General features: G+C 38.4%; 1 protein-coding gene across 2 annotated transcripts in view; it reads right to left on the bottom strand.

The window, feature by feature from the left end:
• The window catches only part of DNAH11 (dynein axonemal heavy chain 11), a 355,616-nt gene that overhangs the window by 52,976 nt on the left and 290,247 nt on the right, over positions 1-12,393 (bottom strand). For both annotated transcript variants that reach the window (XM_047849106.1, XM_047849105.1), the window contains exon 66: positions 6,117-6,321. In XM_047849106.1, the coding sequence (XP_047705062.1) occupies positions 6,117-6,321 (205 nt within the window). The remainder of the gene's footprint in view (positions 1-6,116; positions 6,322-12,393) is intronic.

The following is a 12,393-nucleotide window of genomic DNA, read 5'->3' as shown; positions in this document are numbered from 1 at the left end:
AACAAAATCAAACACATGTGTGAAAACAAATATATACCATAGTAAGTAGGATTTATTCCAGGTACGCAAGTCTGGTTCAACATTGAAAAGTCAATGTAATCCATTGTATCAAAAGGCTTAAGAAAAAAAATATGATATACCAATAGATGAAGAAAAAACATCTGAAAAAATCCAACACTCATTTATGATAACGACTCCCAGAAAAGTAGAAATAGAGGTGAACTTCAACTTGATAGAGAACATCTAAAAATGAAACCTACATTCATTACATATTCCACTTAATGGTGATGAACTAGATGCTTTCCCCCCAAAACTGGAACTGGCACAAATATCTCTTTTCACCACTTCTATTCAACATTGTACTCAAAGTCTTAAACTAATTCAGTAAAACAACAAAATAAATAAAACGTATACAGAATGGGAATGGAAGAAATAGTCTTTGTTCACACATGGCATGGTTGTCTTTGTAGAAATCCCCAAAGAATCAACAAAAAGACTCCTAGCTAACAAGAGATTATAACAAAGCTGCAAGATACAGGGTTAATGTACAAAACCCAACTGCTTTTCTATACGCTAGCAATGAACAATTGGAAATTAAAATGTATAGTACAATACCATTTACATTAGGACCAAAAAACTGAACTGCTTAGATAAAAATCTAGGAAATCATATTGAAGATATGTATGAAGAATTCTACCATGTTCTGATGAACGAAATCAAAGATCTAAAAAATGTAGACATAATTCATATTCATGATAGGAAAACCCAATATTGTTAAGATACCACATTTTCCTTTCTGTGATTCAACATACTATCTAGTCAAAATCCCAGAACATTATTTTGTGGATACTGACAAACTGACTATAAAGTATACACAGAAAGGTATAAAATTCAGAAGAGCCAACAGTCAGCATATGGAAGAAAAATAAGTTGGAAGATTGACAATACTCACCTTAAAGATTTGTTATAAAGCTACCACTTATGAGGAAGGTATGGTATTCACAAAGTAGACAACAGATCCACAGAAATATGGTCTACTGATCTCTGACAAGTAGCAAAAGCAATGCAAGGAGAAACGACAATTTTTTTAAACAAATGGTACCAAACAGCTAGGTATCCACATGCAAAAGAATGAAGCTGGATCCCTCACACTGCAAACAAAAATTAACTCAAAATGGATCACAGACCTGAATGTAAGAACTAAAACCATAAAACTCCTAGAAGAAAACACGGGAGTAAATCTTCATAAACTTTTATGAGGCAATGGTTTCATAAATATGATATCAAAAGCACAAGCAACAAAGAAAAAAGAGATAAACTGGATTTCATCAAAATTAAAGTCAGGTGCTTCAGAAGACACGATCAATAAAGTGAAGACAACCCACAGAATGGGAGAAAATACTTTTGTATTATGTGCCCAATGAGAGTATAATATTAAAAAAACATAAAGACTCCTACAACACAATAAAAATAACCCAATTTTAAAAATGGGCATAAGATTTGAATAGATGTTTCTCTAAAGAGGACATATCAAACCAATAAATATATGAAAAGATGCTCAATTCCATTAGCCTGTAGGGAAAAGAACATCAAAACCATAGTGAAATACCACTTCACATGCATTAATGTGGCTATTAGCAAAAAGAGAGACAAGTGTTGGTGAAGATGTGAAGAAATTGAGTCTTTTACACATAGTTGGTAAAAATGTAAAATGGTCCAACTGCTTTGAAAACAGTCTGGCAGTTCCTTAAATGTTAAATGTAGAGTCAATATGTAACCTAGCAATTCTGTCGCTAGGCACATATGCAAGAGAATTGAAAAATATACGTCCACACAAGAACTTATGCATGAACATTCACAGAAGCATTAAGCATCATAGCCAAAAAGTGGAAACAACCTGAATAGCCATCAACCCATGATGGCATAAATAAAATATGACATATATATATCTGTACAATGAAATATTATTCAGATATAAAAAATGAAGAATTGGTATACACTACAACATGGATGCACCTTGAAAAAATTATGCTAAGTGAAAGAAGCCATGTACAAAGGCCATATATTTAATGATTCCATTTATATGAAATGTCCAGAACAGGCAAATCTATAGGGGTAAAAGGAGATTAACGACTGTTATGAGGTAGGTGGGAACAGACACTGGAGATTAACAGCTAATAAGCATTTTTTTTTGAGGTGCTGAAAATGTAGAATTGATACTCTGTGAATAACCTAATATACAATGAATTATATAATTAAAAAGGGTATGAGATTTAAAGCAATCCCTATCAAAATACCACCAGCAATTTTCATAGAGCTAGGACAATGAATCCTAAAATTTGTATGGAACCACAAAAGACCCCAAAGAGCCAAAGCAATCTTGAAAAGAAAACCAAAGCTGGAGGCATCATGACTCCAGACTTCAGGCTGTACTACAAAGCCTTAGTCATCAAGGTAATATGATACCAGCGTAAAACCAACACAGAGACCAATGGAACAGAATAAAAAACTCAGAAATGGACCCACAACTATATGGTCAACCAATCTTTGACAAAGCAAGAAAGAATATCCAATGGAAAAAAGACAGTCTCTTTAACAAATGGTGTTGGGAAAACTGGACAGCAACATACAGAAGAATGAAACTAGACCACTTTCTTATACCATACACAAAAGTAAACTCAAAATGGATGAAAGGCCTAAACGTGAGACAGGAAACCATCAAAATCCTAGAATAGAACATAGGCAGCAACCTTGCTGACCTCGGCGAGAGCAGCTTCTTACTAGACACGTGTCTAGTAAGGGAAACAAAAGCAAACATGAAGTAATGGGACTTTATCAAAAGAAAAAACTTCTGCACAGAGCAGGAGACAATCAATAAAAACTGGAAGGCAGCCTACAGAATGGGAAAAGATATTTGCAAATGACATATATGATAAAGGGTTAATAACCAGTATCTATAAAGAACTTATCAATCTCAACACCCAGAAAACAAATAACCCAGTTAAGAAATGGGCATGAGACTTGAACAGACGGTTTTCCAAAGAAGACATCCAGATGGACACATGAAAAGATGCTCAACATAATTCATCATCAGGGAAACACAAATCAAAACCACAATGAGATGCCGCCTTACACTGGTCGGAATGGCTAAAATTAACAACACAAACAACAAGTGTTGGCAAGGATGTGGAGAACAGAGAATCTCTAACACTGTTAGTGGGAATGCAAACTGGTGCAGCCACTCTGGAAAACAGTATGGAGGCTCCTCAAAAAGTTAAAAATAGAACTACCCTATGACCCATCAATTGCACTACTAGGTATTTACCTAGAGGATATGAAAATAGACTTAAAGGGGTACACGTATCCCTGTGTTTATAGCAGCATTATCAGCAATAGCCAAACTATGGAGGCAGCCCAAATGTCCATCAACTGATGAATAAAGAAGATGTGGTATATACAGACAATAGCCATCAAGACGAATGAAACCTTGCCATTTGCAATGATGTGGATGGAGCTAGAGTATATTATATTAAGTGTAATAAGTCAGGCAGAGAAAAACAAATACCGTATGATTTCACTCATACATACAACTTAAACAAAACCGATAAACATATAGAAAAGGGGGGAAAAGGTGGAAAACAAACCATAAGAGACTAGGATTAGAGAACAAACTGAAGGTTCGTGGAAGGAGGTGGGTGGGAGATGGGCTAAATGCGTGATGGGCATTAAGGAGGGCACTTGTGTTGAGCACTGGGTGTTATATGTAAGGGATGAATCACTAAATTCTACTCCTGAAAACAATATTACACTTTATGTTAACTAGAATTTCAATAACAGTTTGAGGGAAAAAAGGGTAGGTGAATTAAATCTCAATAAAACTTATAAAAATAGGAAGAAATATTACTATGTCTTAATGAACAACATCGAATGGACATGTGTTATTGAAGCGGAACACTATTTTGCTAAAAAATTTTTTTTAGTATATATTTTGAGAAAGAGAGAGCACAAGCAGGGAAGGAGCAGAAAGAGAAGGAGAAAGAGAGAGAGAGAGAGAGAGAGAGAGAGAGAGAGAGAGAGAGAGAATCCCAAGCAGGCTCCATGCTCAGCACAGAGCCTGAAGAGGGGCTCCATCTCAAAACTGTGAGATCATGACCTGAGCCAAAATCAAGAGGTGCAGGCTTGACTGACTGAGCCACCCAGGCACTCGGAAGCAGACCAGTATTTTAAGTACATTTTATTTTTATGTTACAAAGAAGAAGGATAACATTGGAAGAAACTTAAAATGGGCTAGTGATATAGAGGAACTCTGTAATATCTTGCAACTTTTCTGTAAATAAATCTAAAATTATTCCAAAATAAATTAACATTTATTTTAAAAGCTTGCTTCTGATAAAAAAAGTAGGGTAGAAAGGCAAAATATTGCTCATCCCTGAAGCTAAATGATGCCAACATGGAAATTTGTAACTATTTTATGTGCATGTGTGAAAAATTCCATTATCTAAAGTAAAAGCATATAAAGAAATTAACCAGGGGTGCCTGGGAGGCTCAGTCAATTTAGTGTCCTACTCTTGATTTTGGCTCAGGGCATGATCTCACAGTTCGTGAGATCGAGCCCTAGGTTGGGCTCCATGCTGACAGCATGGGACCTGGTTCAGATTCTCTCTCTGCCCTTCCCCTGCTCATGCTCTTTCCCTCAAAATAAATAAACTTAAAAAAAAGAAATTAACCAAACTGTGAAGGATTTGGGGGGAAAAAAACCTAAGTGTATTACCATAACAAGTCTATTTTTCTTTTCTTTTCTTCTTTTCTTTTCTCTTTTCTTTCTTTTTTTTTTTTTTATAGAGAGCATACATGAATAAGGGAGAGGGGCAGAGGGAGAGAAAGAGAATCTTAAGCAAGCTCCACATTCAGCTCGGAGCCCAATGGGAGGCATGATCCCATGACCGTGGGATCATGACCTGAGCCAAAAATCAAGACTTGGATGCTTAGCCAACTGAGCAACCAGGTGCCTCAAGACTATTTTTTTTATATGGTCTTGGGGTGTTTCGAATGTAGACATGTTCCCTGTCCAAGTTGGCAGTTATGCACAAAGCAGCACCCCTGCGACTCTCTGAGCACTGCCCTTGGGTCACTCAGGGCTGGCAGGATGCAGTGCCACTGAATGTGAGCACACCTGCCAGAAGACCTCAGGGAACTGTGCCCACTCACACCCAGCCTTGATCTCAGAGCTGTCTTTGGCTGACACAGAAGTCAATCCAATTAAAAGCCGTCTCAAATGGGGTCTGAACATGGGTGAGAATCCCTTGCAGGGGTTGGTAAAACGGATCGCTGGGCCTACCTCCAGAATCTCACATTTGGCAAGACCTGGTCTGTGGCTTGAGATTTTGCATTTCAGGCCTCCGGCTGATCCTGATGTTCTGAGAATTTACCATTTGAAAACCGTTAATTTACACCAGGAGCAGCAAACATCTTCCATAAAAGGCCAGACAGTAAATATCGTTGGTTTTGCAGGTCATACAGTCTCTGTAGCAACCACTCACCTCTACCATTGACTTCCTTCTACCTTTTCAGGCTTCCTCCGTTTTTTTGTTTGTTTGTGTTTTTTTGTTTTTTGTTTTTTTTTTAAGTTTTTTTGCATTCAACCCTCATTTTAAGTATTTTCAGTATTTTTTAAAGTCAGTGTAAAGTCATACATTTTCCAGTAAGTGCTAATCATCACTAGCTATGAGCCTCTTGATTTTTCCCACCTTATTCTATTAATCTTCTTTTTCTTTCTTTTGCCATGACTGAATTGGACTGTTATCACTGAACCTACCAGAACATGTATCTGCTTCTCTACCTCTGTTTTCCATGATTTATATGTCTCCTTATTTGTCCTAGTGACCCGCATCAAACCAGACCTACAGCTAGCCCAACTCCTACCAGGGGCACGATGCTAACTACTTTCTTTAATAGGAGTGCCCTTGAACTGTTTACTGTTCACATACATCCTCATTTTTTTAATTAGACCATAAAGCTGTGGAGGGCAGGAATCCTATCTTATACTCCTGTGTCTAAACACTGTAACTTATGCAAAGCAGTTAGTAAGTGTTGACACACAATTTCATAATTTTTACCTTAAGTTTCTCCAGATCTGGCCTTTCAATACTGACCACCTCTGCCAGGAGCTGGGCTTCTAGACCATCTTCTGTGACCGTGAAATTGAGGAGGGTTGTCTGAGCTTGCAATTCTGGCTGATAGTGAGGATTTGCCAGTTTTGTGTGAAGGATAAGGCGAAAGTTCCTGTTAAATTCACATTCTTTATCTCCAATCCTGATATATCTAAAGGGGTACAACACAAACATTCAGGAGAGTCCCATGAACCATAATTGATATTTTGGTGTCATCCCATTCCTTTATTCTGATAGTGTATCTAGGCTGTAAGACCAGGTGATTCAAAATTTTTCAGCTACTATCTCCCTGAAATATAAAAGAAATAGGAATTATCTACTCAACCTCTACACAATTTTTTACATGCCAAATGGTGAAAACGGTACTCATCTCAAAGTCACTGTAACAAGAAAATTCAATACATTATATGAAGTTGTATAACAACAAATGTTAGCTTCTATAATACTTTCTGTGATAAACCTTACATTAAACATTGTTATTCTTACAGGACAAAATGAGTATGTATTTGCGCTTGTGTGCATGTGTATTAAGTGTATATATTCTTAGTATTTATATACATATTCAAAATACACATATACTTAAAATTACTTTGTATTTCAGTATTTTTGGCACTGGCTCAAAAGCAAAGTTTAAGAAGTGTCCTGTGTGGAATGCATGGGGGTGGGATCTCAGCATGTTTCTGTCCTATATCCCTGTTCCCTTGGCACAGGGACCAGGAGCGTTGTACTTCATCCAAAGTATTCCAGTCAGAGTGAGTTTTCCTGGGACCTGGGATTGGAACAAAGAGAGGGAATCGGAAATAAAACCTATAAACTCATGTTGAAGTTCACCCTCTCCTCCTGGTAAACCACGCAGCAGAGAAAGACTTTCCTGGTTTTCCAAGGAAGATTAAACCAGTAATAGATTGAAGCGTAACACAAAAGGAGCATGTTCTGGATTTTATGAGCTCCCAGGTCCCATCTTCCTGCCTGCCTTTTTAACTCAGCTGCCATGACACCCTGCAGCCTTGTGACACAGTCTTCATTTTGCTTACGCTAGATGGAGGTGGCTTCTGCAATTGCAAGCAAAGGTCTGAACGAATGCAGCCTCTCCCTGAGCGGAGAGCCTGACTTTTTTCTACCTCAGATACTGTGGAGTAACATGTAAGGACTTCATCATGAGGGCTCTGTTGCCCTCTGGGTTCTGGAAGGGCTTTGGTCAATGGAAGCACTAGTAAGAGATTGCAGCACAGGAGAGGGAGTTCAGCGTACATCTTCCCTGCCTCAGCGCCATGGTCTGGCGAAGACTGTGTCCTGCTATGACCAGATTCCAGGTTTGGGATGGTCTCCTTCCCCATAGCTCCACTCACAGGCTTAGAGGTGGTAATGGCTTCTGGCTGATGCAAGTCCTTGCTTGCTTGGACTCTTCTGCGGGGTTCCTTTACCCTTCCCTCTGAAAATTCTTTCTGTAATAGTCACTGTTAATTCTATTAAAAACTTCCAAGCTGTTTTGTGGCTTTTTTTCCCCCCTGCTGGGAACCTTCTCCAGTAGTGGGAGTTTTTTAAATTCATGTGACAAATCACAAATATTGAAACTTCTCCAACTTTTCCATCAGAGGTCCAAACTGTATTGGAGTAAAAATGCATGTAAGAAGCCTAGAAGTGAGCCCAAAACAAAGAGCATCTTCTCAGCCTATTTTAATTACAAAATTCTGCATTCTTTCATACTTAAGTGTATAAAGTAGTTTAATTGTAGATGAATCCTAATGATGATAGAATTTTATCCAAAGGCCGTATTATCTTTAATGTAAATATAGTATTTTTAAAAAATCAGACTTACAGGTAAAATGTTATTTCACTAAATTTATCAATTTTGGAAAACTGGATGAATTAAAAGAGACACTGAACAGTAAGTTCAGCATTCAGGCAACATTCCTTTTTATTACAATGCCTCAATGTTTGCAACAACTTTTCTTTAAACGTGAGGAGAGATGCCCAAAATTTGTAATGTGGCAGTATTTTAGGTTGCTGTTGGTGAATGTTTCCTAATTATATTTTACTCTGGGATTAGTCTCTTGGGTCACACGGTAAGGAAAGGACTTCAGAACCAATGGCCATTTAATCTGACTAGGAACATTGTTATGAAACAATTTTCGTGTGTAAAGATTATTTAAAAAGTCATAGTATTCTTAAATTGCTAAAGCTTTAATCACAAAATCACTCTTAATCACGAAAGCTTTAGTCACTACAGCTAAGAACCTCAAAATATTGAGAAGATTCAATACTTCTCATCTTCATCGAACTCTCAAGTTTTGTTTGCATTGCATAAATCTTATATTTGCAACAAAGACTTTCAGTTTCTGATGAAGTGTCTAAGCTTGAAAACGATCTGCCCAAGAAGACACCTTTGGAGACATTCTTTATTAAGTTAAATGGTGAATTCATTCATGTTACCTAGTCTTGGGTTGTTTTTACTGTGTCAAGACTTCCTACTCTTTAATATTTTTTTCTAGAAGGATGAAGAGCAATTTAGGTAGCACATGTCTTCTGAAACAGTATATGACTGTATAATATAGCTCCCTTTAAAAAAATAAATAAAAAGAGTATTCACATCACTGTTAAAGAGAAACACTGAGACAGAAAAAAGATGAATGAACCACAGGCCAAATGTTTTATAAATGAACCAGACAGCAGCTGTTGGTGTATCCAGTGAGCACAGTGGCCCCATGCCCTTGTTCCACAGGTCATGGCAGTGACACCATCTGTTCACGTTTGCAAGTATTTTCCAGTTGATATCATGCTCATTAAAGTAATCATGTATCTTATTGATAATTTCTTCTGTTATTTGTATTTGTAGTGTAAAAAATGTTACAACCATTCAGTCACTCAACAAGCAGTTATTGAACACCTACACCATGCCAAGCTCTAGGAGAGTGTTGAAGGCACTGGGCATAAAAGAAACAGGCAGGGTCTCTGTTCTCACAAACATTATTACTTCACTCTCTCATATTAGGCATTATGAGTATAAAATATTACACACCAACGCAGCCATTCATCTACTTAGTCTGTTCAATAAATGAATACACATTAGGTGCCTACAATGTGATGGCCACATCAAGATCAAAGATCTGCCCAATTAAAACACAGGCAAAGAAGGCGAATAGACATTCCTCTAAAGATGATACACAAATGGCCAATAAGCATCTGAAAAGATGTTCAACACCATTAGTCATCAGGGAAATGCAAACCAAAGCCCCAGTGAGGTGCCACTTCACATCCACTGCAAGGCTATAATACATGACAACAACAAAAACACAGGGCACCTGGCTGGCTTAGCCGAAAAAGCATGCTACTCTTGATCTTGGGGTCGTGAGTTTGAGTCCCCTGTTGGGTGTACAGATTACTTTAATAAAAACTTAAAATACACACACACACACACACACACACACACACACACACACACAAAACCATAACAAGTGTTGGCAAGGATATAGAGAAACCAGAACCCTTTATACGCTGCCGGTGGGAATGTAAAATTGCAGGTCCACTTTGAAAAACAATTCGGCAGTTTCTCACAATCTTAAACACACAGCTACCATTTAACCAAGCTATTCTGCTCCAAAATCCCAAAAAATGAAAACACAGGTCCACTTAAGATCTATACACAAAGGTTCATAGCAGTGTTATTCCTAATAGCCAAAAGGGTGAAAAAATCCAAATGCCTGTAAACTCAAGAATAAACCAACTACAGAGCGTCCAAACAAAGGAATGTTACTCGGCAACAAAAAGGAAAGAAGTACTGATAATGCCTAATGTGGATGAACTTTGAAAAGACTGTGCCAAGTAAAAGCAGGTAGCCACACAGGACCACATATTTTATGATTCTACTTACAGGAAACGTCCAGAATGGGCACATCTGTAGAGACAGAAAGGACACGAGTGGGTGCCCAAGAGTCTCAGCCTAAAACTGTAGTAATGGCTGCCCAGTGCGTGCATATACGGAAACCCACTTACTTGTGCACTTTATATGATGAAATTGCACAGTATGTGAATAGTAACAGTGCTACCAAGAAAGACAAAAACAACAAAAAGCTAGCAAAAGGTCAGTTCGTACCATATGGGCTTTTATCAACCTGTAAGGTAAGGAACTGTGCTGATAACTGGTTCTCAGACGCTCATGCTTTTGAGCACAGTGAGGCATGTCACAGGATGGTCTTCTATGACAAGGCTATCTTTCTTAGTTAACCCACTTCTTGTTTACTGAAGACATATTCAACCACATCTTTGTTTAGAACAAAATTTTTCCCATTGCTTGAATTTCTCTTTCCAAGGGTTCCCAAAACTGATCTCAAAAGTAGCTTTGAGAACATCTTTCTTCACTAGCACTATTCACTGCATTACCATTACCCTAGGCTTCAGGATTTAGAGGACTGGCTTTTAAAGGAACTTGCAAGAATGAAAGTTTCATGTAATTACTATGCCTCGATTCCCATATGTAACCAGGATTCAAACTGATACTCATTTGTATCATCACAGTAATAAAACCCATACTTGAATAAACCTCTGGTGCTTCTTGGGATTTTCTGATTACGGCTCCATCTTGGTTTGCATTCATTCCTTCTCAGAGCAGTATTTCAGAAATGCCAGGTCTGTCACAACCTTCCTTGATTTTAGATTCAATTTTCCCTAATTTGCTTATGAATTTTTATTGGATTTGAGTTCATACTTCATAAACTTCTGGTTTTAACCACTAACCTTTAGCCCCAGATAAAAAGAGAACGTAGGGGCGCCTGGGTGGCGCAGTCGGTTCAGCGTCCGACTTCAGCCAGGTCACGATCTCGCGGTCCGTGAGTTCGAGCCCCGCGTCAGGCTCTGGGCTGATGGCTCAGAGCCTGGAGCCTGTTTCCGATTCTGTGTCTCCCTCTCTCTCTGCCCCTCCCCCGTTCATGCTCTGTCTCTCTCTGTCCCAAAAAAAAAAAAAAATAAACGTTGAAAAAAAAAAAATTAAAAAAAAAAAAAAAAAGAGAACGTAAACTTTTTTATAATTTATACAATTGTATTTAGGGGAGCCTGGGTGGCTCAGTCGGTTAAGCATCAGACTTTGGTTCAGGTCATGATCTCACGGTTCATGAGTTCAAGCCCCACCTCAGGCTCTGTGCTGACACCTCACAGCCTTCTTTGGATTCTGTCTCCCTCTCTCTCTGCCCCTCCCCCATTTGCGCGCAGTCTTTCTCTCTCTCAAAAATAAACACCGAAAAAATTTAAAAATAAAAGGAAAATAAAAAGAAAATAAAAAATTGCATTTAAATGAAGAACACTGAACAAACCAACTCCACCATTTCCCTCATCGTTGTCTACTTATCTCGGTGTCACAGGCTGAGGAACTGAGGTGACAAGTCAGTTTAATTTCGAGGTCTATATGTGAGGGTGTGTATATTGTCCACATGTGAAAATCAAAACAAGCCTCCACAAGACGACTAACTTACTTTTGGAAGTTCTAGGTGGTCGGGCCTCAGGGAGAAAGCTCTCTAGAGCAGGGACTGGAGAACTGTTTCTATCAAGGGCTAGAAAGCAAATACTTCAGGTTTTGTGGGCCATATACATCTTTCTCAAATACTCATCTTGGTTGACAACCCTTTAAAAACCATTCTTACCTCATGGGTTGCATCAGGACAGGTTGTTCACCCTCTCGCCACTCTAGAAGATCACGCGGTTAGGGCTATGAATGTAATCTTCTCCAAGGAAACGGCAGCTAATCCCCCTCGACTTCCCAGTAACACCACGCTATGATTTTTCCCATCAGCTACTACACATAACATTGCTCCCCTCCATAGGCTTTCATGAAAAAAAGTGTGAGACTGGCCAACATGAAACATGTGGTTGAACAATTTTACTTCTGGGCGTGGGTGACAAAAGCTTTAAACTGGTTAAATACTTAGCCAAATATCTGAGATAAAGCAATGCTCCATAAAATAGCTCAGAGACAATTCTGTGGCTCAAAATTTATCTTGCACACTTCCTTTGTACACCAACGTATACCATGAGGCACTCACATACCCCGGTTTGAGAATGAGAAACCTACCTGCTTGAGGGACAGGTCTGATTGTATCAGTGAGGAGACAGTTAATCAGAGGAAAAGAGAAGGATGTCTGCCTACAAAATTGGGTTTTGCATTTTGCTTGGAAACATTATTTGATAAGTTCAGATTTCCCAGGGATAGTAAATTATCCTCAATTGGGGTGTT

This window comes from Prionailurus viverrinus, chromosome A2, assembly GCF_022837055.1.
Source record: "Prionailurus viverrinus isolate Anna chromosome A2, UM_Priviv_1.0, whole genome shotgun sequence".
Taxonomy (NCBI): domain Eukaryota; kingdom Metazoa; phylum Chordata; class Mammalia; order Carnivora; family Felidae; genus Prionailurus; species Prionailurus viverrinus.
Note: the sequence above shows the minus strand (reverse complement) of the source record. Positions and strands in the feature narration are given on the sequence as shown.